The sequence below is a fragment of the Hippoglossus hippoglossus genome, chromosome 9, assembly GCF_009819705.1.
Source record: "Hippoglossus hippoglossus isolate fHipHip1 chromosome 9, fHipHip1.pri, whole genome shotgun sequence".
Taxonomy (NCBI): Eukaryota; Metazoa; Chordata; class Actinopteri; order Pleuronectiformes; family Pleuronectidae; genus Hippoglossus; species Hippoglossus hippoglossus.
Window position 1 is genome coordinate 5,440,922 of NC_047159.1, and position 26,714 is coordinate 5,467,635.

Consider the following 26,714-nt stretch of genomic DNA (forward strand, 5'->3'; position numbering starts at 1 on the left):
CTGAGCTATTTGGGTTTTTTTCTCAGTACAAATGCTTGCATTCATCCATTTGTAATCTAATAAAGAAATGGCAGCAATCTGTATGTTCCTTTCAGGGGACTGGATGACTTTGAGCACCAGATGCTGATGTTCCCCCAGAGTCGTTACCGTGATGGAGCCGATCCTTAACTGTCTCCTATAAAGACACATACTTCCTCACACACACACACACACATGTACACGCCGCCTCCCTTCACTCACGCGCTCAGTGTGGTGGCAGGATTAACCTGCTGGTAGCAGAGTAAATCCAGCCTAGTGCTGCCTCCGCCTCTCTGTCAGTGTCTGCAGAGGCCTGGTTATCCCTTCACACGAGCTACCCGTTCAAAGGGCCAGCCGCCGGGTATTAATGATGTGTTAAAGGGGCGACCATGGGGGATTTGGACGCCGCTTTCTGTAAGGACAGGAGATTTAAGAGCACAGACCAGTGGTTAGGGCTGACTGAAGTATGATTAGTTAGACACTGAATCCCCCAACACACACACACTCACACAATGACAGACAGGTTCTATATTATTATTCTATATACCCAGAAGACCGCGTGGTGGCGGTGAAAGGACAACACCACTGTACTTGTCTCATAGTAAATATACCTCTGTACCTCTGCTGACCTATAGGACAACAGCAGTTAAGTCCCCAGGGTTGTCACAGCAGAAGAATTGTCTGCAACATGAACTCAGCTGTGTAATTTATTTATTTCTATGACCTATACTGCAGCCAGCCACCAGGGGGTGATCGAGGGGACATGTCGTGTCGTGTCCATATTTATCGTGTCGTCGAGCCGCAACCCAAAGATATTGTCACGATTCTTTTGTGTTGGGCATCTTTTCAGTTGTGTGTGTACCCACCACAACAAATACATTGTCTGAACGGTTTTCTGGATATTGTGTTTAAATCGGGGAACAAGTGCCCCCCCCCCCTTCACTGTGTAAAAAAGGAGAGTGGGATAGAAAGAGAGAGCTGCTGTGAGATTAAGAGGCATATGTACAGGTGGTGATAGCTCGTAGGGATCAGTGCGCTGAGCAAGATGTTAAAGCCGGGTTTTCTCGTCACCCACTCCCAAACACAACCCACGACAAGCCTACCTCGTCCCCCTTAATCCCCCCTCCCTCAATAAGCCACTCGGCCCCCTAGACACACAGACACACACACACACACACAGACACACACACACACACACACACACACACACACACACACACACACACACACACACACGTCCAGTCTGCTACCCATCTCCCCTCAAAATATGCTCCTGTGCAATCTCCTGCGCATCAGCTGCCAAATGAAGTTCCTCTTTAGAGTAAAAAAACGTGGCTGGTGAATCATGTGAGGCATCGTGGCTGGTGGCGAAGGCAGCCCTTGTGTTGAAGCCAATAATCCAGCGTCAGGGCTTCAGGCGCACAGAGGGTCGAGATTGACAGGGCTCGATATGAGGCTCTCGCCTCACTTGACATTTGGGTTTCATAAGGTCTGGAACAAAAGGCAGGGGCAAAATAATCAGAGAGGGGCGCAGGCAAATAAATCTGTTTATTCCTCTTCACCTGCCCCCCCTCCCTCACCTCTGCACCTCCCCGGCTCAACCCTTGGAGGGGAAAGAGGGAGGGCACGATATTACCTTTTCGGAGCCTTAGTGGATTCACGCACCACGACAGCAGGTCACTTTAGGCCCTGTGCTTACTTGAGATATTAGTTTGTATGTGCGGTAGATAGAGATGTGTATTTGAATGGCTGGGGTGCTGTGTATGTGTGCACAATCCTGTGTTTGTATGAGCGAGAGGCAGAGACAACAGGAAAGACGAGGAGACAGAGGCGGACGGACGGACAGACAAGGATTGATGTGGTGTCATATAGTGGATAACAGTTTGTAAGCCTGTGTGTGTTTGAGCATGAAATAAATAAATAAAAAGTAAAACATATAAGAATGATAGATGCCGTGCTTTATCATCTCAGAGCCGCGGCTTATACACAATTATATAGAATGATAGACAATTAGCCACACATATTATAACAAATCTAATTCCTAATGTGGCTATAAGAGGTGATAAATTCAGAGAAAGAGAAGAAATATGAAGTGTAATGCGGCTTGAGATGATTAAGATTTCATTACTCGGTGAGTTAGTGCAGCTAAATGACTTAACGCAGCGGTTTGGTGAGCTGCTGACCCAGCAACAGTGGGTTTCATCTACCCCCTGAACATCTACTCATAGTGGTAAATAGCTGACATAGTGCATACACTGATTCACTCAATGAAAGGGTGTGTGCATACATGAGATGGATTGAGTTCCACTCTCAGTGCGTAACATTTAACAGAGCACAAGTATTTTAATTGGATCAGTTATGAAGGGTTGACAAAATACTGCAAAAACGCCACATGCGCTTATGTTCGTTTTTTAAATTCACCGGATTCCCTGTGGGCAAGTGGGAGTGTTGATGACGTTTCTAACTCACTACAGACGCAAAACTGAAAGATAAGACAAAAGAAATTCAAGTTTCTTAGGACAGAAAAGCAGCTGCATACACGTAGAAGACAGAGATGAAGATGTCAAGAGAGCTTTGGGTGATACGGTCCGACACAGGTGTCGATGTGATGGAAACAAACACAAGTGATCTCAGCAGCGGATTGAATAAGTTACTGCCTCCTGCCTTGTTCATGATTGAAAGGAAAACTCCGGAGAAAGTCCAGCAAAGCAGTGTTAGACAATAGCATGTTGTCGGTTGAAATTAGCATAGCATTAACCAGTTGTGTTTTGACAGATGCCATCTACCTGTGTCGAGGAAATGAGGCTAAGAAAGTGTAGTTTAGCAAGCTGCTTAGCAAGCTGTCCACATTTAATGGGCTTTGTAATGTCACTGTGCAGAAGCATTACACAGTTAATGTCAGGAGAGTGGATGACGAATGGAAGGAAAACTTGATGTTTTCCCTCATCTTTACCAGTTAATGTCAGCCAAGAAAACAAAAGTCAAATTCTGTGCCACTCAAAGGCTACCAGCAGCGTGTGCAACTTATAATTTGCTTTCCTGCTTGTCAATCAATGCAGTTTACGTGACTCAATCAATTACATGTGATTGTGACTATTTTGCACATTCCATTTTTATTGGCTCTCTTGCTTTGTATATGCTTAAAAGTGCACATGAATTTCAACCAGATTATATGAATTGTGCAAGTGGCAGCAGCTCATAGCTGTCAATCATGACGTTTCACCCCATTTTTATAGCATCAAATAGCTAATTAAAACCAAACTTAATTAGCAGTCGAAAAAACATCTGTGTAACAAGAACTACCTAAAATTACAGAAAAATATATTTTTAATTTTTTTTATATTTGATGTGTGCTTAGTATATTCAGTTTGATCCATGTCCCATCTGCTAACATGGAGGAGGCAGGGTTCATGATTTATACTGCAGCCAGTGGACATCATATTTCAAGCATACAAGGTGCATTACATTATATATTTCGCGATCTAAATGAATGGAGTAGAAAACAAAACATATACTGTATAACGAACATAATTTCCATTAATTAAATTATGAAAATCCTCAAGTAAAACTGAGATTATTGATCTACAAAATAAATGTCCACAAAAATAAATCTAATTCTACATTAGCATGGCTAGCATTAGCGCTCTGTATATTCTGAAATAAAAAGTAGCCCGCCCACCTGGGTGTCATGTTTGCATCACTGCTAAATGGAGCTGGAGCCAATAAAAACCTGTGTTTGCATTTGACCTGGGAATGAAAGCCGATTGTAGCCACTGAAGAGAAAAGACTGATTTTATGAGGTCTTAGGCGGGTTGTAGCTCAAGAGGGTCGTCCACTTAACAGTAAGTCGGTGGTTCGATCCCCAGTACCTCTACGACGCGTCTTTGGGACAGATACTGAACCCTGCATTGCCCTAGACGGCTGTGCTGACAGTGTATGAGTGGTTGTGTGATAGAAATATCTCTGCGTATAGCGCTGTATGAATGTGTGTGAGTGGGTGAATATGACTTGTGCTGTAAAGCACTTTGAGTGGATGATAAACTCAATCTAAATACAGCCCATTAACCATTTAGTGGCTTGTTGTCCAGTGGAAAACGGCCTTAATATAAACCACCTTTGTTCCGGTAAATATAATTTAAATGGACTTTAATTAAGTATTTATTTTGCTTAGCTATGATTCACATCCTGTATGAGCAGGCTGGGCTACATATACATCTGAATGAGAATTTAATTGCAGGGTTGTAAATGCAATCTGTGGACACAATAGCAGATTGTTTTAATAGGTGATTCAATTTTTAAAAAAAAAACACAGGAACAACACGAGACTCCGAGGGGCCATATGTTCGCCTGTGCCTGGAAGTCTCCATTAAAAACACACACATAAGTCAACAGATAGTTTCAGGATTAATCCCTGTGACATCTTTTAGTAGCAGACCGAGCCCCCACGTGGGGAGTCTGCATAGATATCCTCCTGTTGGAGGGGATTGGATGGAATTCAGATGACTGGCAGCGAGGTGGAGCGCACGGGCTGCTGCCACTGGTTGTCTTTAATGGCCGCTCCGCCCTCAGACCACACACCATTGGCTTCGCGGAGGAGCCGGGAAGTTGTAGTTCTTTACGGGGGACGCACATCTGTAGTGCTTATTATCGACTAATATGAATTAAACTACACGTCCCGACGTCACGGTGCGGGCTCCGGTAATTGCTGTGAATATGCAATTGCGCTCCGGCGACTGGCTGCTGCTAAATTTGGCTCAGACAGGGGCACAAGCTCCGGCAGCAGCTGAGGTGGTCGCTCCTTCCGAATGTGGATGTCAACAATAACGGAGGCTGTAGGACATTAACCGGTAGATGCGTGACGGGGGGAGACGCCGTGGAGACACTCAGGCGTGGAGGTCACGATGAGCCACAAGTCAAAGCTTTGAAGGGAGAATTAGAGGAAAGCAGAGGGGAGATTTTTTGAAAGCTTTGCGCGCACAGAATAACGCGCAGGAGATTTTGGAGAAGGGGCAACTCCTGCTTTGAGTATCTCTCTGAATGGACTTTGTTTTTTTTTAAATACTGTCATTGACCAGCCAAAGATCCGAGGATGTTTTCTCTTTTCACGGAACCTGAACGCAGCCTTCAAACCGGCCACTGACTGAGCTTTTACGCACGGCGAAAGATCCGTGCTCCCGCGTTTTGTTCTCTTGTTTGCGTGGATGAACTTTGCGAAACCTTCTTGATGATTCGAGATCTGAGCAAGATGTACCCCGTGGCACGGCATCAGGTAAGTGTGGAAGCAGCACAAGCCCAGGGCGCTGGGTCCAAAACCGCGCTGAGCAACAGCCGCGCGTCTGATGCGTAATCAGTTCGCATCAAGTTTCCGTGCCACCGCGCGCCCGCACGGACAATTGTGCTCATTGTCGAATTGCTGCAGCTGCGTGCGTGTGTATGTGTGTGTGTGTCTGAGTGTGCGTGGGTTAACGTGCAAGAAGAGTGAGAGAAACCAAAAGGCCACCCGTGTAAAACAGAGAGGCCTATTGTCATCTACAGTCTGGCCTCTGTGTGTGTGTGTGTGTGTGTGTGTCGTGGCACTTTGGTGACTCTGGTGGCTCAGTTGTTCCTCTCTTCCCTCGCATGCTGTCTGGTTGGGGTTGACGTCCCACACCAGCCGGGGCAGCCGTTCAAGTTTACTGTCACCGAGTCCTGCGACCGGATCAAGGAGGAGTTCCAGTTCCTGCAAGCCCAGTACCACAGGTGAGAGTCCGGGTGGAGCCTGACACTAATGGTGCATGGAGGCGTCTCCTTATTGGCCAAATGTTTTCAAAGTACAACAGAAACTTGCAGCATTGGGTTATAGAGTGATTGTACATTTGTTCTGTGTTATTATGGAGCTGCAACGACTAATGAAAAATTAATTCAGAATCTTAAATGTCAGCATTTCCTGTTTTTCTTACTCAAAACAAATGTCTTAATTCGTCAATATGGGCTCTGAGAAAGTATAAGTTTTATTAAATGAATGGGATTATACAGGAAAAATGATTATTAGAGACAATCATAGTGTCACCTGCCTCAAAAGTATGAATTAGGCTAAGAAGACATACATTTCTGTGACCTGCCCTGCACCAGTTGTCTGTGGGTCACACAGTATGACCAGAATATGAGGGAAACGCTTGATGCAAGGCCACGGAAATCAAGACAGAAACTGATTTGATGGAAACATTCTCAGTGTGAGTTAAACGTCCACCAGGAGATCCGAGGAAATGATTCTCTCCTGCAGACAGAGTTGTAACACACTGTTACGTCTGGTCCACCTCTGGCTGGCCAACCCCCCCCCCCCCATCAACCCCGGTGTGCACGTCTGTCTCTCTCTCTCTCTGCAAGTGCAAGTGGTGTGAAATAATATTTTTTTCCACCCTACATGATGAAGTGTGAAATACATTGCTTGGGGAAGAACCATAAGCGCGATGCCAATGCATAATAATCGCTCACCTCAGGCCACCTTGTAATTATTCCCCCAATCATCTGGTGAGATGAAGCGGCGGTGGTCCAGTTTGCTGGAAGATCCCGGGGCAGAAGGAGATGAACCAGGGAGAGCATCTGCTGCATGTGTGTGATCAGACTGCTGCAGTGAAATGCAAACAGCAGGGAGACACTGATTTGGTAAAATAAGGGGAGCAAGAGTCAGACACGCACACAGAATATATATCAACACTGTCTGCGAAGGGTTCCTGTTTTTATAGACGTCAGGTTTATATTAGGAAGAAATTAACGCTACGATATTATGGATTTTAACATTTCGCTGAGAAGAATCATTGGCGTCCACCTTAAATCAAAGTTCTTATATTTGAGAGAAATGAAAGAACTAAAATGTTAATCCAAAATTGAAAACCTGTAACGGATCCAGACCTTTAAATCGCTCCATTAGTCTGTATTCATCACGTCAATATCCAAACATTACACACCTGATGGATTCCTCATAAAGGAACAAAAGCTTCCAGTAAAACACAACATCTGATAGAGTTGAGCTTTTTTTTTTTTTTTTTTCAGTAACCACACTTTTATAATGGATCCTCATTATAAGGTCGCTTTTTTTGTCGATGGTGCAGTTTGGTCCCTCCACCACTCACACTGTAAGAATATATGATGAGGTTTGCGTGGTCGTCCATTGATCCATTAATTACTGTACCTGCTGAGTAAGTGTCTGGGTCTGCAGGGAAAACTGGTGTGATTCATGCAACGCTTCTTTCTCTGTTGCACTCAAATTTAGAAATGCAAATTTAAAGTACCACAATGTTGACACAAAGAGGCTCAGTGTTCTGCAGGTGACGGCCCCAGTTTAATGTTTCAGTCATATTTTTGTGAAGTTGTTTCACCTCACATATATTTAACGTGATTGATTGATTGATTGACGGCTGGACAGTTGTTGTGGATTCGATCATGAAATACATTTTACCCTTCGCTCTCCCCTCACAGTCTGAAACTGGAGTGTGAGAAACTGGCCAGTGAGAAAACGGAGATGCAGAGACACTACGTCATGGTGAGTTTCATATCGTGCAAATATGCCTGAGTATTTTTGCTGTGTGCAAAAAGCGGAACGGAGCGGACAGACATTTTTTCTTTGACCTCACTTTGATCCGTGTTTTTCCTTTTTCTTTTTTCAGTACTATGAAATGTCATATGGACTCAACATCGAGATGCACAAGCAGGTAGGAAACGTTCACGTCTTAAAAAGGAAGTAACACGGATTCCACTCTGTAGCAGGTGTCAGAAGAATGTTCATGGTCGTTATGGTCAACAGGAGCTTTAGGTTTTAATTCCCGTCTGTGAAATGAAAAAATAAAATGTCCCACCATGTTTTTAAAGGTCGCACATTTTACACAAACTGGTGTGTTTGTAGTTCTGATCCAGCTTTTTTCCTTTGGTTAATAGGTTTGTTACTGGTGATATTCTAGTGTTAGCTAATCATCTCATTTCCCTTACAATTAAACTTACTGCTGTTTTTTTTTTTTAAGTTAAATAAGATATAACTTGTAGTAAACAAATCATAGTTTCATAGTCCAAACAAAGATGGAAGCCACCTATGACTTTACTCAAATCGTATGATACTGACCAAATTTCAAAAGTGTGAAATCTTTATTTTTTTGTATGTATCAATGTTTCTTACTAGTATTTTATATTTCTAATATTCTACAATAAGAGTTTCTGGTTCCCTATATCAGGAAATATAGTCGCAGGTGGAGAAACTGATTATATGTTAGAATGATTCTTCGGAGCAGCAGTGACCTCGGCCCAGCGCAGCTCGCTGTTCTGTATAAAAGAGCCCAACACCAAATGACATGGTTGTGCCTGTATCTCGGCTGCAGAGGTAGTCACGGAGTCACGATCCGAGAGCCGCCAAGGTGGGAAAGGACGCCTGGCGCTAATGTGTTACACGTCACGCCTCTGATTCCCCAACGCTGGTATCATGCTATCTTAAAATCACACATTGGGTCAGTGACATGCCGGTTCCCTTCGGTGTGAACAAGAAAAAGCTGCATTGGAAGGGCTCTTCTTAACGGGAAAACCGTGGAGTCCCTGTATATATGTAACAGATCCTATATTTCATCATAGAAACTGATTTATTTATAGCGCTTGAATAGCGAAGAGCAGAGCCTATTCGCCTGTTTCTCATTTCTTCTTTTTCAGCGTGTTTTGTTGTCTTGCGAGGTTGAGCAGTCATTTCACACGTGAATAATAATTCCATCAGTTTAATTGCGAGAGAGAGAAATGGGCTGAAAAATGACAGGAGTGAACGAGGATTTGTCTTTTAACGAGCCTTTACATTACTGCTGCCTTTTTTAAACACCGAGGGTCATTAGCATAAATGTCTGTGTTAACCACACATCAGCTGCCAGGCTAAATGGGCCACAGCTAACTGAGCTACACATTCATTTCCTGAGAAATGGTGCGTGTGTGAGCGTGTGTGTGTGAGAGGATGTGATAAATGCTTGGCCTTTGTCTTGGCATCTGTACTGTGTGTGTGTGTGTCCTTTTCATTGTGTGTGCACAACTGTATGAGAGGGATGTCTATATAACAGCTTGTATGTATACTGTACACATTTACTAGGTGTGTGTGTGTTTGTATGTACACTGTTGCTGTTTATTTAGTTTTGTGTGCACGATTTGTGTATTTGTGTGCATTGTTTGTGTATATTTAGATGTTTACCAGACTCTGTGTGCGCGTGCGTGCGTGCATGCGTGCGTGCGTGCGTGTGCGTGTGTGTGTGTGTGTGTGCGTGTGTGTGTGCGTGTGCGTGTGTGTGTGTGTGTGTGTGTGTGTGTGTGTGTGTGTGTGTGTGTGTGTGTGTGTGTGTTTGTGCATGAATGTTGCACACGCAGCTTTTCACTGGCTCACTAATCAGACGTGTTGGATGAAATATGGGTTGTCTACTATAAATCCTGCTGTCTGCTGCTGTTTGTGTGTGTGTGTGTGTGTGTGTGTGCACACGTGTGTGTGTGTGTTTATTAGGGGGGAAAGTGAGAGAAAATAGAGAGAAAATGTGGACGGTGGCTCTGTGTGGTGCCCACAAATTTCTGTCAGGAAACAGTTTTGGAGAATGAGTCTCTAATATCTGCCAACAGTCTGTGTGTGTGGATGCTGTCAGTGAGTGTGTGTGTGTGTATGTGTGTGTGAATTTGATGTTCAGGTTGTGTTTGTGTGCCTTGTTATGCTGGCGTGCATGCATCAGCGTTAATGTGTGTTTTCGATAGGACGATACGACGTGTGTGGCTCATTGAGTGGAGGCCGTGATTGACGAGTGGAGGGTGGAGGTGGTGGTGTTGTCTGGTTGAGTGGGGGGGGCCTTAAGGCAGTCGGTCTCCACTACCGACGAGGGAATTGCAAATATTGCTTGTTTAGCATTTTCTGAGGGTAATAGGCTCATTGATTTTTGGCTCTGCTCTCTGTTTTATTTACACAGAAGGGCTCCGGTGCCCGGGGAATGAAATGTACCAACGCTCGTTAAAGAGAAATTGACTTGTAGACGGAGGGGAGGAACGAGGGGGCGAGGAGAGGGAGGACGACGGGGGTGCAGAGCATGGGACTGTGCTGCCAGAGGACAGATAATCAATTGCAAATTAGCGAGACTGAGAGAAGAATAAAGCGAGCGAAGGATGGGGAGAGAAAAGGAGAGCGAGAGGGAGGAGAAAGTGGTGAGACAAGGAAGTAATAAGACGTTGTGATACAGAGGAATGACAGTGTTTTCAATGAGATCTGACAACTCATTTTGCTGCAGCAGAACAGAAGCCATTTGTTTCAGTCCATGGATTTTGGTTTTGTAACGTTGCATTGAGAATGTTAAAAGCACATTGGAACCTTCAGATTATAGTAAATACGATTTTAAATGACGCACTTATCTCTGTTCTCTTTTTTAATGTTTTACAAACGTTACATTTTTATGCAACCCTGTTTTAACAATCTCCAGGTTTTCAGGTTTTACTTTAAATTTCCCTCCTGTATGTAAATGGTGGATGTAATGGACGTAATACTGTGGTTCTTAAACTGGGAGTCAGACCCACAAGGGGGCTCAAACTGGAACCTTAGTGGTCCTGAGATGAAGGGATAAGTTTGGCATTTGGGGAAATATTTATTTCTTGCCAAGAGTGAGAAGATTAGCTTAGCATAAAGACTGGAAGCAGGGGGAAAAGCTAGCCTGGCCCTTTCCAAAGGTAATAACATCTCTGTACCGGCATCACTGCTGCTCACTGCCTCCTGTTCTGTCTTGTTGACCCACTAAGCCACACATAAAGTGTACAAATGACACGATGGTCATGTGCCAGACTGGTTGCCTATTCCAGCTGTGAGATTAATCTTGGCTGTTTCTTTTTCTCTGCCAAGTAGGTTTGTTTTTTCATTGATTATGCAAAAATCAACTCAATGGTTTACCCCCAAACTTGGAGGAAGGAGGCAGTATGGGTCAGGAAGGAACCCATTAAATTTTGGATCTGCAGCTAGACAGAGCAGAGCAGAATGCCAAGTGCAAGATCTTATGAGAATGTTTTTTCGGTTCATTTTAAAAACCCTGGCTGGACAAATTAGACTTGGCTGGAGATGCACTCTCGCTCCCTTGCAATTTTTCTCGTTATTCAAAGAAAACTATGCTTGTAAAAACATTCCCTTTGACGGAGTTGGTGGCAGGAGCCGGAGTTTTCACCCACAAAATGAATCCTCACATTAAACACTCACTTTGCACCTCAAGCTTTGTATGTATGGGGCCTTTTGTTTGTCCTCCCTGTCTCCCCCTCCCTGTCTAGCTGTGTCTTCACACACACACACACACACACACACACACACACACACACACACACACACACACACACACACACACAGACACACACACACACACACACACACACACACACACACACACACACACAAGGATCCAGCCTTTATATGGCCGGGTCCATTAGCTGTATTAGCTGGTGGTGAACAGTGGTGCTGATGTGGTGCTTACAAAGCTCCACAGGGGAGATGGACATTTGATCTTCTATCTGACCCAATCTGACTCCAGGGCTCCTGCCTGATCTTATTTCTTTGTTGTTAGGAGCTGAAGTGGGAGCATTTTAGCAGGTTTTCTTTTTTTAAATTCTTCTGGGCAACATTTTTAGTGTTAAGTGGTTTTTGCTGCAGTGTTGTTGTTTTTTTTTTGCCGCACAAGTGCTCACTGTGGTCCATTGTAATGCCACAAGCTAAGAGAGGGAAAGCATATTCAGTGGTAACTCTGGCTTTTCCTTGCACCATTTATCGCACGTTGCTGATCTGCTCACAAGCAGGAAACCTACAATCCCTCTCAAAGCTGCGGCCGCTCGCTGGTTTTTCTCCTTTCTAACTGGAGGAGCATTTCTCCAGTGACTCACATACAAGGTCAAAGATAAATTCAGTGCACATGATCTTACCTCAGAGGTTGCTGGCTGTTATGCGCCCGTGGAGTCCTGTAATCTCGCAATAAACTCAATGGGTCGCCCTGGTTGGAGTCCTAACCTTAGAAAACTCCCTGGCCGGTCGCTTCTTATTATTTATTTACTGTCAGAACGGTGACAGGTTTCAGGTCAAAGTTAAGACCTGCTCGCTTGCACATTCAAATTCTCCAGGTTTGCATAAACCAAAGGACACTTATTTTTTTTTGAGACCTGAGAGCTTTCAGGTTTCACTTTGGTGTCTGCAGCAGCGTGTGTTTTCCAAACAGGCTGACATACCTGCACTCTGGCCGACAGTCACGATTGTCTGCCATTGATGTAAAATGTCACCTGAAATTGGTTGTGTTGCCTCGTGGAAAAGCATCTCCATTTCCTTTTCTGCTCCAGCGCTTTTGTTTCCGTTTGTGTGGCAACGTGTCGGGGTCACCTCTTCACATTGAATTCAGAGGAGGTTTTATCTTTAGCGCTGAGTAGCTTTATAATCCTCATTTATACACTAATGTTGTGTGTTTCAAAATAAAACCATTGCAGTGTTCATTTACGATATCAGATGTTTTGCATGTTTTAGCCTATTTGCCACAAAATACACGAACAACAATTGATTTTCAATAATCAGTCAATCTGATTAGTGTCTTGATTTTTTTCGATTAACGGTCTGAAATATAATAAAAATCTCGAGATAAAAAGTTAAATGCCAGAGAGAAAATTCCTTGACTGTCAAAACCATAGACTTCGTATAAAAATACAAAATAAATTCAGGGTCCAGGTTGCAAAAGTTGATTTATGTCCGTCTCAGTCTCTAGTTTCAAGTCTTTTTCAATACAGCTTGATGTTCAGTTTGTAAAAAAATAGTCCAATTGTGGGTAAATATACAATAAACCAAGGTATGAATGGATACTGTGTGATTGACAGCTAGTACCCGTCAAATGGGTGGATGTCACAGGTGTAGATGGGCGTGAGCTCCCAGTCAGGCTCCACCCCCGCTCCTCCAAATATGGTTACTTCAAGAATACCAACCGTTTTAAAAACACGAAGATGGTGCTGGACAAAATGCTAAAACTGAGGCGTAAAATGAGAGTTCACAAACCAATCCTCCTTTGCTCTCTTCATGATTAATAAATGATAATTGATTGGCCAGTAGATGTCTTTCGTCTTTGTTTCGTGACACTTCTTGTATGACCGTCTGAATTTGTTTTACTGAACAAGATTGATGGGTGTTGTTGTCCTAACTGTGGGGTTGCCTGGCAGCCCTCTTACATTGAAGAGGATTAGGCAACACGATCCTCACCTCTGCGCCTGTCTGCTGTCCTTTCACTGTCTCCTTGAACATCTATTTATGCCAGACCAGAGGAAACAGTTCTTGCACTCATTCACTTCTTCAGCCGCAGGGTCCTCGGTGTTATCCTTACGGAGGATGGCCAACTGATGAAAACACTGAGTTTGTCCTTCTTTCCCCTCAACACCCGACACTAAGGTTGAGCAGGGAATGTAAAACCCTCAACCAAGTGCTTCAGCGGAGATTCTCAGAGGCCGATACGCACTGCGCAGCTATTCCCGGTGTACACGAGTACAGAAACGAGCTGAAAAAGGGCATGTGTGCACAGCAAGTCTTCCATGGATAAACATTAAATATAAAATGAAAATGTCAGTGTTTTAGGTTGTGTGTGCAGCTGCAGCTCTGAGTTAATCACAGGTAAGCTGCAGCCCTCCCTCGAGGTCCCATCTGCCTGACACTAAATGGCTCAGACATCCGGTGTCTTACAGAATTCTCTACATTCACCGGCCTCCGAAGTCTTCAAATTATTGATTAATGAATATGATCTATAATTAATGAGGCATATGATGCTTCTTCAGTTTTTCTTTCCTCTGGTGTATCTAGTTTAGTTTTAGCTGATCTGCAAAGTTAAAAAAGCCCAAAGTCTGATGTAAAAGTCCTTTCTTCCCAGAGAAATTAATGCTTGAACAGATGGATCCATCCTGGCCCAAACCTATCGCAGAGTTTATTGCGCGTAATTTTTTCAAAGAGGCGCCAGCAAGCGAGGAGACATCCAATGGTTGAATGATATGCTTAAACTCAAACTGACAACTAATGGTACAAATATTTAAAAAACCAAAGGGTATTCAAATCTTGTCATCATGTCCAACTTCAGCTCTGTTGCCAGGCAACTGCAAGAGGGCGGACGAGCTGGTGACGTCTAATTTTGGTTCGGCTACGCGGCCCATGAAGGAGGCGGTCTTTGTGGGCCAGACAGACCACGCCCTCCGAAGGATGCCGCCAATGAATTGTGACGCGGCTGAAGTGAGAGCAGTGGCCGACATTTCTACATGAACAGAAAAGCGGTTTGACCAATCAGAGCAGAGAGGGCCGGGCTAGCCAATCAGAGCAGACTAGGCTGTATAAAGAGGGTCTTAAAGAGACAGGAGCTAAAACTATTGATGTGTTTTCTGATCCTTTCCTTCTTTCTCAACCCAAATTAAAAACAATGAACCTGAGTATGAACAGAATATGTCTCCTTTAAAATAGTAGCTGATTATGTCCTGCCAAATCAAACGAACCGATTGATCGACTCGTCCTTTCAGCTCAAGACGCCTGATACAATTAGCTTATAAGAAAAGGCAGCGAATAATATATGTAAAGCCAAGCAGCCGTTATTTAGAATTGTCAACGTCACAACAACAGCAAATTTTACCGGCAGCAAATTAATGCTGCAGGCGCTGACACCACTAAGTTCATCACAGTCAGTGACAAATCAAAAGACACTCAGTTGATGTACCTGCATGTGTTTAGTTTTACAAGTAAAGACGGTGATGTTGATCCCTTTGTGCCCCTTCGTTTGTGTTTCTGTGTGAGTCGGAGTCTTTTGTCTGTGTTTGTGTTTGGGTTCGAGTTGCACTGCGAGCACTCCCTCTGGGACAGTGGATCAGGCAATTTCCTGATGTTGGGAGAGAGAGTGCTGTATAATCTTTAAAAGCCAACCGTTGGGTTCAGTAAAAACATCTGATGAATACAGAGGAGGCTGTGGAGGTGTGTGTGTGTGTGTGTGTGTGCACGGTTGGTGTTTACGTGTGTGTCATCCTGCCACAGTGTTGCTCCTGCCGCCGTTTGAAGGGTTCGTATCAGTGGGTTTGCTTCGCATGGCCTCTGGGGTCTTCTGTTACCACTGATACCAGAGCAAAGTTCACCTCTGTCAAGGTTGTAGAAATGAGACATACACCTGACAATGTTAGACATGTAGCTCCTTCTCTGTGTGTGTGTGTGTGTGTGTTTGGTTCTCAGTTTATTCACTTGGCTCTTTATTTAGCAGAGGAAGTCGCCTAAAATCTCACGTGTCTCGTGTTTTCCTTCAACTGAGCTTTTCCCAAATCTCAAGCGGAACAAATCCTGGTTTATATTCGCACAAATCATCCATCAGGCTGATTGATGCTCTGCAGCTGTAAAGTAAACTTCCAGAGATACTGAAGGATACAGCCTGATCGATACTGTTTTTGGGTGACGCCAATATTTGGGGGTTTAAAAAAAAGATCTATAAAGTTCTATCAGCTGCCAATTGATTATTTCAAGACTTGGCATGGCAGTTTGGGAGTTTAGTTTAACTGTCATGAGTTACCACTAAATTGTCTTCACAACATTGGACTCTCAAAAAAGTCATTCATCTAACAGTTTTCATTTGCGTTCACACACATACACCCTCCTCCCGCAGAAACTGGGGAGGATCTCTGAGCTTAGTGCATGTCTGAAAGCAGCTTTAGTAAATATTAAGAAGTATTAAATTGAAATGTACTCACATACAGTAAGTGCTGTGATCATTGTGGAGAGATGTGATCATTGTTCCTGAGGGATAAAGGGATTACAACACTTTTTTATATCTTAATCTTTAGTCAGACTTTCTTGTCTGATACTTTACAATAGACACTCAGTGATAAAGTGGTGTTGGGTTTATTCTGGTGACATTTGTGCTCTGTGCTGTGTAGTTTCTGCTCTTAGATCATCCTTAAATCAAACAGTGTGGGTGGAACTTTAGATAAAGTCTGATTTGCTCTTTCTGCTCATGCTCTCCTTATTAACTACATGTCCTGAAATTTAAAATGCACAACTTCCCGCAGGCCAAAAGATGTTCCCTCTCCTATCAGGCTCGTTTTTTCTAATAGAAAAGGTTTAACCAGCCGACTGCATCAGATTCCTGTCATCATTGTTTCATATGAAAATGGCCCTGCAGATATTGATGTGAAAATAATTTGTCTTCTTGAGTTCATCACACCTTAAAATGTGGTTGATATGTGCAGTTGTAGGTTGTTTTCCTCTCTGCTGGTGAATTTGAACATGAATGTGTTTTGTGCGCCCACCTCTCTGTCTCGCAGGCGGAGATCGTCAAGCGGCTGAACGCGATCTGTGCCCAAGTCATCCCCTTCCTCTCTCAAGAGGTAAGACTCAGAAACGTCTGTCAGTGTGAGTTAAGACTGAGGTGGGTGGGTGTGTGTGAGAGAGAGAGACACACACAGAGAGAGAGAGGGAGGCAAGAAGACAGATAGGAACCATAGAAGGAGGAGAAGAAGTGTGTGTGGTGGATTGTGAGGCAAAACAGACACACACACACACACACACAGATTATCCTGGGCTAATCCTCCCTGCTCAGGATAGGCAGATATGCTCTGAACTTATTAAATGTCTCCCACTAACATATGCGACAGCCAGTGGCCGTGTGTGTGTGTGTGTGTGTGTGTGTGTGTGTGTGTGTGTGTGTGTGTGTGTGTGTGTGTGTGTGTGTGTGTGTGTGTGTGTGTGTGTGTGTGTGTGTGTGTGTGTGTGTGTGTGTGGTGTGTGGGTGTGTGTAAGAGAGAGAGAGAGAGAAATCTTTTGTGTGTTTTGTCTGTCTGAATGCACATTAAAATTGTGTTAAATACACTGTAAATTCATACAGTGGTGGGTGTAAGAAGTGTGTTTCTGTGTGTTTAAGAAATCTTTGGGTGAGAGTATGTGTGCATAGTGTGTTTAGGTGATAAAACCATCCTCATATAAAGGCTGGATTCCCTTGTGAGTGTGTGTGTGTGTGTGTGTGTGTGTGTGTGTGTGTGTGTGTGTGGTGTGTGTGGTGTGTGTGTGTGTGTGTGTGTGTGTGTGTGTGTGTGTGTGTGTGTGTGTGTGTGTGTGTGTGTGTGTGTGTGTTAGGGTGGGAACAGCAGGAAGGAGTGAGTGTGAGCGCCAAAGCTCTCCTCCAGATTAGCCATGGATTAGGAGGGTTTAGGGTGGATTAGGAATAATGGCATTAGACTGCGGTGCTGCTACACAGGCCTGAGGCCCGCAGAGAGGGGAGGCAGGGAGAGGAGGCGGCTTTAACCGCTTTGTTTCCGTGCACAGCCTCGTTTAGAGAGCGTGCATGTGAAATGTAAAACAATCATGTTATTAACACGCTGCTTTCATGTCCGACGGCGTTTGCACGTGTCTGCGAGAGCTCTATTTTGATTATTATTTCTGTCATTTTCTGATGTTCCTTTTATGATTATTTTTCTGACAGTTGTGTTGTTGATGCCAATGAGAAGATGCGTCAGCTAACCTACAGTATCGAGAAATAAATACTCAGATGTATTTTACCGTTATAAGAGTAGAATCATACATATAATTTCACATGTATAGATAATAGATAGATTGCATCTATTCAAAACACAGTTAAGTAGCTAAATTTGGCTCTGAATCCTGGACGATATTTTCATTATGGTCATACTTGAACTTAAATCATAATTTATACAGAATTTTCTTTAGGTAAAATTATTCTTTTATTATGATATCTTATACTAATCTTTATACCAAGAAAGTAATGCAATTTGATAAAGTTAAATCTTAATAAAAGTTTTGGTAAGCCAAGACTAAGATACTGGATATTTTAGCTAGACTAAAATTTTTACTAGTAAATATTTCAATAAAGTCAATATCTTCATACGTGTGAATTTCTAAAATATTTTTATGATGAGTGATGTGAGCTTGTGATATTAAGAGTCTTGTTTTCTTTTGAAACAGTGTAAACATGTAATTTATACTTAAGTAAAATACAATGTTTGATAATTACTTGACAATATTATTACTGCTTATTCTGATTTCCCTTTTATACCTTTCACTTTAAGACTGTGTGTGTGTGTGTGTGTGTGTGTGTGTGTGTGTGTGTGTGTGTGTGTGTGTCTGTGTGTGTGTGTGTGTGTGTGTGTGTGTGTGTGTGTGTGTGTGTGTGTGTGAACTCGATGCTCAGGTTCATTTCCACACCTGATAAACTCTTTCATCTCTGGCTTTACTTTGATGTTGCTCTCGCTCACCGTCTGGATCTGTCTCTCTCTCTCTCTACCCTCTGGATGACTTTGCCATCTTACCCGTCTGTCTCTTCCTCTTTAAACATGTCTGTCGCTCTGTCTCTTCTTTAACGTGTCTGTCTCTTCTTCTTTAAAACGTGTCTGTCTCTTAAAACACGTCAGTTGCTCTATGTTGATGTTTTTTGCAGTGACTCTGTTTTTGCAGTGCATGACGGGGAATAGAAAGCAGGTTTACGTAGAACATATGGTTTGTATAGCTGTTGTGCCACATCCGCCCATCCGTCCATCATTCATTCATTCACTAGCAGGAGCCAATCCCAGCTGACATTGGGCGAGAGACAGGATGCGCCATGGACAGGTCCCCAGTGAATCACAGGGCCAACGTAGAGACAAACAACTGTATTAGAGTCTCCAATGAACCTAACCCCACTCCCGGAGCTATCGGCTATCGTCTCAGGATGAATTAGCCTCTGGGGACAACGGCCAATATTGTGGGGCTTCCGGTGTATTCAGCAGATATCCGGGCAAAGTCTCCGTCTTCCGATTACCGTACTCTGTTCAGTCCGAATAGTTTCTTTCATCACACAAATTAAGACTTTTTATAGATGTTTTAGGTCCAGACGACAGTTTGGTCAATCTTTATAAACAGCTATCTGAATATGAATGCAGAAAAACCTAAAAGCCGATACAGATGTATTTCGGTCGGTGTGTTCGGCCTCTTTCCTTCTCCACACGGACTGTTTTACCTGAGGGCAACCAAAGCCTGCTCAAACACGATTGGTCTAACTAGAAACCAAACCTTCTCCAGGAGGACGTCCGTGGAGCAAACCCATGCAGACATGTAGAGAACATGCAAACTCCTCACAGAAAGACCGCGGTCAAACGTGTCGCCCTCAGCCATAAACCTAATGGATGGAAAATGTTTTAATACCCCAAAAGTGAAACCCATCTCCAGCACAGTCGATGTCATCACATGCAAACAGTTAGAAACTCTTACAGGATATTTTACACACTGGGCTTCTCCATAAGATATTGCAGGAGTTAATATAAGGATGTTTGGCCACTAGTTAGTCTTGTGCCCATTCGCAAACATGAGCCGTTCCCTTCTGCCTCCACCTGTTTAGATCCTGCTCCGGAGAGGAGGAACCAACTGGCCTGTGTAGGTCACATCCGACCAACTAGTCCTCCCTAATTAGCTGCACATTGACTTTAATGAACACTCTGGTGAGCGTCAGCCCGTGAGGAGGAGTAGGAGCGCTTGTTTTAGATAAAGAGCAAAACTGCAGTGATGACTCAGAAGTGTCTCCGCTTCTCGTCTGATGGTGTTTAACATTGACGTCAGAACTTTGGGTTTTTACAACATGGCCAAAACTGGCGGGTGAGAAAATGTCTGGATCAAAGTACAGTCAGATACAGAGGTCTCACTCTGTTGCTTCACATTCATGCCTGTTTTAATGGCCCCATGATGCTTTGATGACTGAGTAACCGGGAGTTAGCTGATCACAGATGTACAGAGACTTGTTTAATGCTTTGCAATAGATTCTTTAATGTATCTCCATCTTTATTTAATGTTATAGGAGGAATAGATTAAAATTTATGTTGCAATCCCTGCTATTGGACACTCTCTCTCTTTCTCTCTCTCTCTCTCTCAGCACCAGCAGCAGGTGGTGCAGGCGGTGGAGAGGGCCAAGCAGGTCACCATGGCTGAACTCAACGCCGTCATAGGAGTGGGTGATGCACACACACACACACACACCACACACACACACACACACACACACACACACACACAAAAACACACACTCTCTTTTTCTCTCTCTCCCTCTCTCCGCTCTCTCTTAAAGAAAGAGACGTGCATGGATCAAATGCATCTACAACATTAAAGATGAGTGTGGTTTTTTAGACCCACTGTATTTCTACCATATTCATTCACCAATACATGGTCGGTGTTAATCTATAAAGGATATATATATATATACTGTATATAGTGTGAAAAACAGCTTGATGTAGAAACTGAATTTTCTCTTTTTCAACCTGCTCCAGATTTTTTGAAACTAATATCAAAATTGTACATTTACAGCTTTTCACACTGTCTCATCTAGAATTCAGTTGTCCAGAAGCTTTTTGCTGAGATGTAGATTTTGTTTAAACTTAAAGATATTGATTTTCAATTGATATCCTCATTCATATTAGCTTCTGATATTTCAAGAATGCCACTAATATAATGTTTTCCTTTCTTTGCTTTCCTTTTGTCTTTATCTTTCCTCATCTCTTCATCCCATCTCCCTCTTCATTTCGGCTGCTTGCTTGTCTCCAAGTTGAAACCTTGGCATTAATCAGTGGTTCTGTGTGTGCTTCAGCAGCAGCAGCTCCAGGCTCAGCACCTGACCCACGGCCACGCCATCCCCGTCCCACTTACGCCGCACCCCGCTGGCCTCCAGCCGCCCCTGCCCCCCGGGGCCAGCACTGCGAGCCTGCTGGCGCTCTCCTCCGCGCTGAGTCACCAGCTGCCACTCAAAGACGACAGGAAACACCACGACAGCAACAGTGAACACCCGAGAGGTGAGGCCTGCTCCGAATGAACAGTGTGTGGAACTGTGGGTGTCAATATGTTTGTGTGTGTGTCTGGGCCAGCAATGGCGTCTTTAAGTCCAGAATGAGTCTAAGGAAGCGTCACAGATTTGTTTGGTTACTTTTTCTTCCTGCATCTTTATTTAATTACAGCATTCATTAAATTGTATAGTCAAATTTACATGTGGGTAATGTACAGTGGAGTCTAAAAGTCTCAGACCATGATCTCAGACCTCTGGACTCTGGATTTTTGCATCATACATCGTTTTATCTTCTGTTTTTCATCTTTAAAATCCATGTCATATTCTGGATTCATATTAAATTACATCGTAACTACATTGCTTCAAATCTTTCTTTCTGTCACAAGTCCATTGATGTTTCATTTATCCAAATCAAGGCTAAAATATAATTTAGTTTATTTGAGATATTTTAAAATACAGGAACAGCCCATTATGTCCCATATTTAATACAAATTGCTGAAACTTGCTGCTTTATTTTATTCACTGATGCTAAATAGGTTTAATGTAAATAGATGTTGACGCTTTTATCATTTCTTCTGTTAATGATCTCAAACTAATTTCACACGTCTAGAATATTCAGTTATGAATCATGTTTCCACTCGTACTGATGCTCAGTTGTAAGTGCTCTGAATGAACAGCAGTTAAAGCAATTAAAAACTGATTTGTCATTATACCATTTTAATTGGCCTAACCTGGAGCCATGCACCACCACCACGATGCCTCTTTTCTCTTGCACATAAGGAACGCCTGTAATTCTTCTCCGCGCTGACTCTGAGCTCAAGCATTTAATTACCCTACAGTGTGTGTGTGTGTGTGTGTGTGTGATTACTCTGAAGCACTGAGGGATTTTTCAGTGCAGCAGAGTAGTTAACCTTGCCCCGTAGCTGCAGTGAAGCTAACAGCTGCTAACTCAGGTAACACTCACCCCAGTTAGGGGCTCAATCAATAACAGCGCACTTCCATCTCAAGCTGAGAACGAGTGAGCCGAAGGTAGTGTAATTCATACTGTGCCAATTATTGTGTTATTTTATTATGATTTTATTTGTTACACATACGGTGATAATCACACATAATGATTGACAAAACATATGATGTTAAAGATGAATTAAAAATGATTCATTCATATTTAGAGACTAAGTCTTGTGTTAGAAAAGACGGCAATAAAAGAAAGTTAAGATAATAAAATATATATAATCAACACTGAAATGTTAGTCAAACAAAATAAAATTTTAAAAAGTGAATATAACTAATGAAACCATAAACACTACTACATAAAAGCCAGGATTAATAATGATAATGACAACTCTTGTGTCTTTATATGTTTAAAGAGGTTTCATGTTGTCGTTGTGGTGGACAATGAAATTATTTTACTTTTGCTTTCTTGCACTACATTAATATTGTTAACGTGCTGTTGAGTAGCTTTCAAATGATATTTAGTCATTAAAATACTTACTTTCCTACTTGGCTTGAAAAAGTACGACACAGATTTAGCATTGTGCCTCTAGTGGACACTTAAAAGCAACTGAGCAGAACTCGACTCTATATCGTCCTTTGTATTCAAAGCTATATTCTTGTCAAAACCCCGGGCCTACATTACCCACAATGCAACACACTGAGATTTGGATGTGCTGCTATTCAAGTATGTATTTAAAATTAAAATTAAATAAAGTTTATTATCATTATTTCATAATGTGTCTGTCAATCTGTGTGTGTGTATTTTTCCATGTGCAATCAGACAAAATATTTCAACGAGTTTTTCTCTTTTCTTGTCTCTTTTTGTCACCTTCTCAGACAGAGACTCAGTCAAGGTGAGTGTGTTATTTATTTTATTCTCTTCATCTTCTCCTGGGTAAAAAGGTTTATTTGTATGACCCACTCGGCCATATGATTAAAACAATTATACTTGTCTAATCTTCTCTTGAGCTCTGTAGGGTCTGGACAGAAAATTACAACCTGTGCCACATTCTCAGAAATACGGCCAAAAATACCATAATAACAAATTGCACATCCCTTGACATTGATAATTTTCACGATAAATATGAAATCATCATTCATTTCAAGTTCAGCACAGATTTTTGCTCCTGAGTGAAGGTTGTGGTTTTAAACTCTTCTTTATAAACAGAGAATGAAACACTTGATGAACAGCAAACATTCTATCGGTCAAATGCTTTTACTACAACTTAAGTTCTATTGCTATTGATGAAAAGTATATTATGATTGTGATTGATATAGTTTTATCACCCAGTTCTATAGAGAATATTTATATTTATAAAGATTTGATGCTAAATAACAGATGCCACATATTTTCACACAAATGATCACTTTTGAAATATTAATGCTCATTTCAAATAAAATCCTGACTGCAGATCATCACACTAAAATAATCTAGTAATGAAAAGACATGAATCTGCTATAAATCCCTGTATGAACTGTGCATCCTCTGTTCCACTTGTCCTTTATGTATTCTACCCTTGTGCTGTGCTGAATAATCATGTATTTAAAATATCTGATATGTGAAAATGGAGCCAAATAGGAAGAAAAACTGGATGAAAGAGAAACCCCAAGATGAGCAAAGAAAAGAAAAAAAAACAGAAGCACAAGTCTGGTTAGTGAAGGAAGGAGGGAGCAGAGAGAGGCAGCGAAACAGATCAATGTAACAACCAGCGCTCGCAGTAATTAGTCCCTTAAGCGGAGCTTTTTTTCCCAAGGCAAACATTTGGTTTGTTGAATACTCAATGAGCAGATTAGCATTTCTTTATTCAAGCAGCCCCAGCTCACACACACACACAGACACACACACACACGAATGAGTTCAGCGGGTGGTGTGTGTTCTCTGGTGTTTTGGAATCGGTTCAGACAGGAGGAATGTTTTAATATGTTATCTCCTGCCCCCCATGTCGTATATCCTCCTCCACACTTACACTCAGAGCTGGAGGCACCATGATGGGAGTGATTAGCTGTGTGTGTGTGTGTGTGTGTGTGTGTGTGTGTGTGTGTGTGTGTGTGTGTGTGTGTGTGTGTGTGTGTGTGTGTGTGTGTGTGTGTGTGTGTGTGTGTGTGTGTGTGTGTGTGTGTGTGTGTGTGTGTGTGTGTGTGTGTGTGCGTGTGTGTGCGTGCACTGCCTCTGTTTGTCAGGAATCAGTGATAAAGATAGAGAGAGCAGAATGATGAATGCCCTTCATGAGCCCACACAGGAGCGTAAGCACACGCACAGAGCTGCTCTTTGACATGGCGGCCAACAGTCACTTCATGAAACCAATAAGCCTCTTGTCAGTGGTCTACAGTTGCCTTGGCAACAGTCCACAGGGCACACACAGGATGTGTGAATTGCATGAACATCTATGAACATCTGTGCCTTAATGTCCTTGGCGACCACACACACACTGACAAAGGTATGCGGGTGTAGACGTGTGTGTGTGTGTGTGTGTGTGTGTGTGTGTGTGTGTGTGTGTGTGTCTGTGTCTGCATACTTACTATTGCCAGTACAAGCAGTCACTTATGCCGTCATGGTGTGTTCAAGGACTGATTCTCCTCATGCCTGTTGTTCTTGTCTGTGGGATTGGGTGCACTTATCAAATTAAGCTAATTGTTGGTTCGGTTACTGTATCAATCGCCATTGATTTTTGCTGCTGCTTTGAGTTTTTCTTTTGTGTATCTGCGTTGTTCCCTTTCAGTCCGACGTGATGAATTCCTCTCAGCTGAAAGGCGACGCGTCGACTCAAGTGCCGGCTTTTTAAATGACCTTAAGTATAATCACTGGAGCGTCTCCATCTTTGATTTTGCGACGGAGAAAAGAGAAATAAACTCTTAATGAGGCTGCTTTGAAGCTTAGACTGACCTTTACGGTGAATCACCTGTTGCAGTAAACACACGCTTGTTGTTAGCGTTGTCAGCGACCTTAACACGTCTTCAGTTGCAGTCTGCGTCTCAAAATGGTTGAATGTTCTTTTTTTAATCTAAAATGCAGCGTTCAGTGGGGCCTTCCATGCTGAGTTGGCTGCAGAGTAAGAAAGAAATCGTGTGGAACAGAAAGATCAGAGATGGTGAACTCAGGCTCTTTGGTGTGAACGTGTGAAAGAAGCGGAGAAACACGGAGGATGAAATACAGGATTTACAAATAGTGGACACATGGGGAAAGAGGAAACTAGTGTCCTGTTAGTGAAAGAATGAGAAAACAGGGAAGGTGGGAAAAAAAGATGGGAGAAACAAAAGAAATATCCAGTACAAAAGTCACAGCTTTGTTACTGTTGCTGCATCCATTGAATATATTGTTAAAATGGCTGAATTTACATTGAATATGTTCAAATTATATGTTTTCAAGAATTCAATCTCAATACAAAAGCCATTTAATGGCTTTACTGAACTTTTTCAGTCATAGTCTTTTGTCTTGACTCGGAAATGTAACTGTACATTTTCACATTTCCATCTATTTCCGACAACTTGAAGCAACTCTCGCCCAAAAGCTGAGGTTACAGAGGTAGAGAAAACACCTCCAGGTCCTTTTTAAGAGCAGTTTGAAAGCTTTCAGTCACAGTACATGATATTATATTACATATTGTATATTATTATAGGCATCATGGTGTTTTATCTCATCTGTGATGGCTGCAGGTTTAGAATCCGCACTGAGCTTTGATGGCCTCGAATTCATGACACCCAACTTTTATTTATGAACTATAAGACTGTTCTGTTCATCATATATATATATATATCTCTGATTAGTAGAGCAACACAAAGGAGTCAAGCTGTTTGTGAAACTGAAATAAAAAAGGCGCACGTGTAGAGGTCACAGGTTCCTTATCGGGACTTGCAGAATCAATTTGAAATGGGAGGCAGATAAGATTATGATGTGCTTGTAAATTAATACTTTCACCCAGCAACACTGAGCGGGTCTTCACACTCACAAAGCTCACGCTGCCGCCGGCGGAGCCTTCATTTGTCTCTGCAGCGAAATTAATTTGCCTTGATGTTTTTGAAAGAGCTAATTTGCAGGCTAATTAATCGAATCAGTCTGGAAAGAGAGGGGGAGTCTGTCTGTGTGTGTGTGTGTGTGTGTGTGTGTGAGTGTGTGTGTTCGTCTAAGTTTGTGTGTGTGTGGTGGTCAGCTTGCTCTATGTCAAAAAAAAGAAACTTCCACCTGTATACACACGGACATCTCAACATTGTTTGCACATAGTGTGCATAGTACTAAAATGTACAGGTACAAGTGCTGCCCGACCACACACACACACACACACACACACACACACACACACACACACACACACACACACACACCGAACCCTTACTCCTCCCCCCCTACCGAATCTTTGTCATCAACACTTGCAGCACGGCAAAGGGCAGCGGAAAGGTTGCAAGCGTGAGTTAGTGGAAAGGTCGAGTTAAAGGTCCTGCTTTATTTTTCCTCCCGTCCGTCCGTCGTGTGCCGGGGTAAGGAGCGCCTCCCAATGAGAGCCAGATCAGCAGGGACAGGCGGAGCAAGAGGGGGAAATGTTTCCTTGACCTTATTTTGATCTGTGCTTCTCAAAGAGGATTAATCCCGCACTAATTGTAATTCAAAGGACGCCAGATTTGATTACAAAAACAGAGACATCGATGGAGCGACTCCTCCTCCTCCTCCTCCTCCTCCTCCTCCTCCCCCCCCCCCGGATTCAAAATAATGCCGCCGAGTTCAAGCCACGCTGGCGGAGTCAAACTGTCAAGGATGCGGCGCTGCTTCTGCATTGTGTGATGCAGTATACGATGAAATGGTTTTGACAGGCAGAGGAGATTTTAAAGTGATGTGGAAATCCAGCCGTGGAGCGGATCACACACTCATTATGTGTCTGCGTCGTTCATCTTTGTCTTCCTGTTTGCACCGATGACTGCTGG

General features: G+C 42.9%; 1 protein-coding gene across 4 annotated transcripts in view; it reads left to right on the forward strand.

Annotated features, from left to right (window-relative positions):
• Positions 1-4,691: 4,691 nt before the first annotated feature.
• The window catches only part of LOC117768118 (transducin-like enhancer protein 4), a 28,477-nt gene continuing 6,454 nt past the window's right edge, over positions 4,692-26,714 (forward strand). Inside the window, exons 1-8 of one of the 4 annotated variants that reach the window (XM_034596226.1) lie at positions 4,692-5,287; positions 5,618-5,757; positions 7,477-7,540; positions 7,665-7,709; positions 16,318-16,380; positions 19,908-19,982; positions 20,616-20,817; positions 22,638-22,654. In XM_034596226.1, the coding sequence (XP_034452117.1) occupies positions 5,243-5,287; positions 5,618-5,757; positions 7,477-7,540; positions 7,665-7,709; positions 16,318-16,380; positions 19,908-19,982; positions 20,616-20,817; positions 22,638-22,654 (651 nt within the window). In that variant the 5' untranslated portion in view covers positions 4,692-5,242. The remainder of the gene's footprint in view (positions 5,288-5,617; positions 5,758-7,476; positions 7,541-7,664; positions 7,710-16,317; positions 16,381-19,907; positions 19,983-20,615; positions 20,818-22,637; positions 22,655-26,714) is intronic. The other 3 variants (XM_034596227.1, XM_034596228.1, XM_034596229.1) reach the window with 3 other exon arrangements.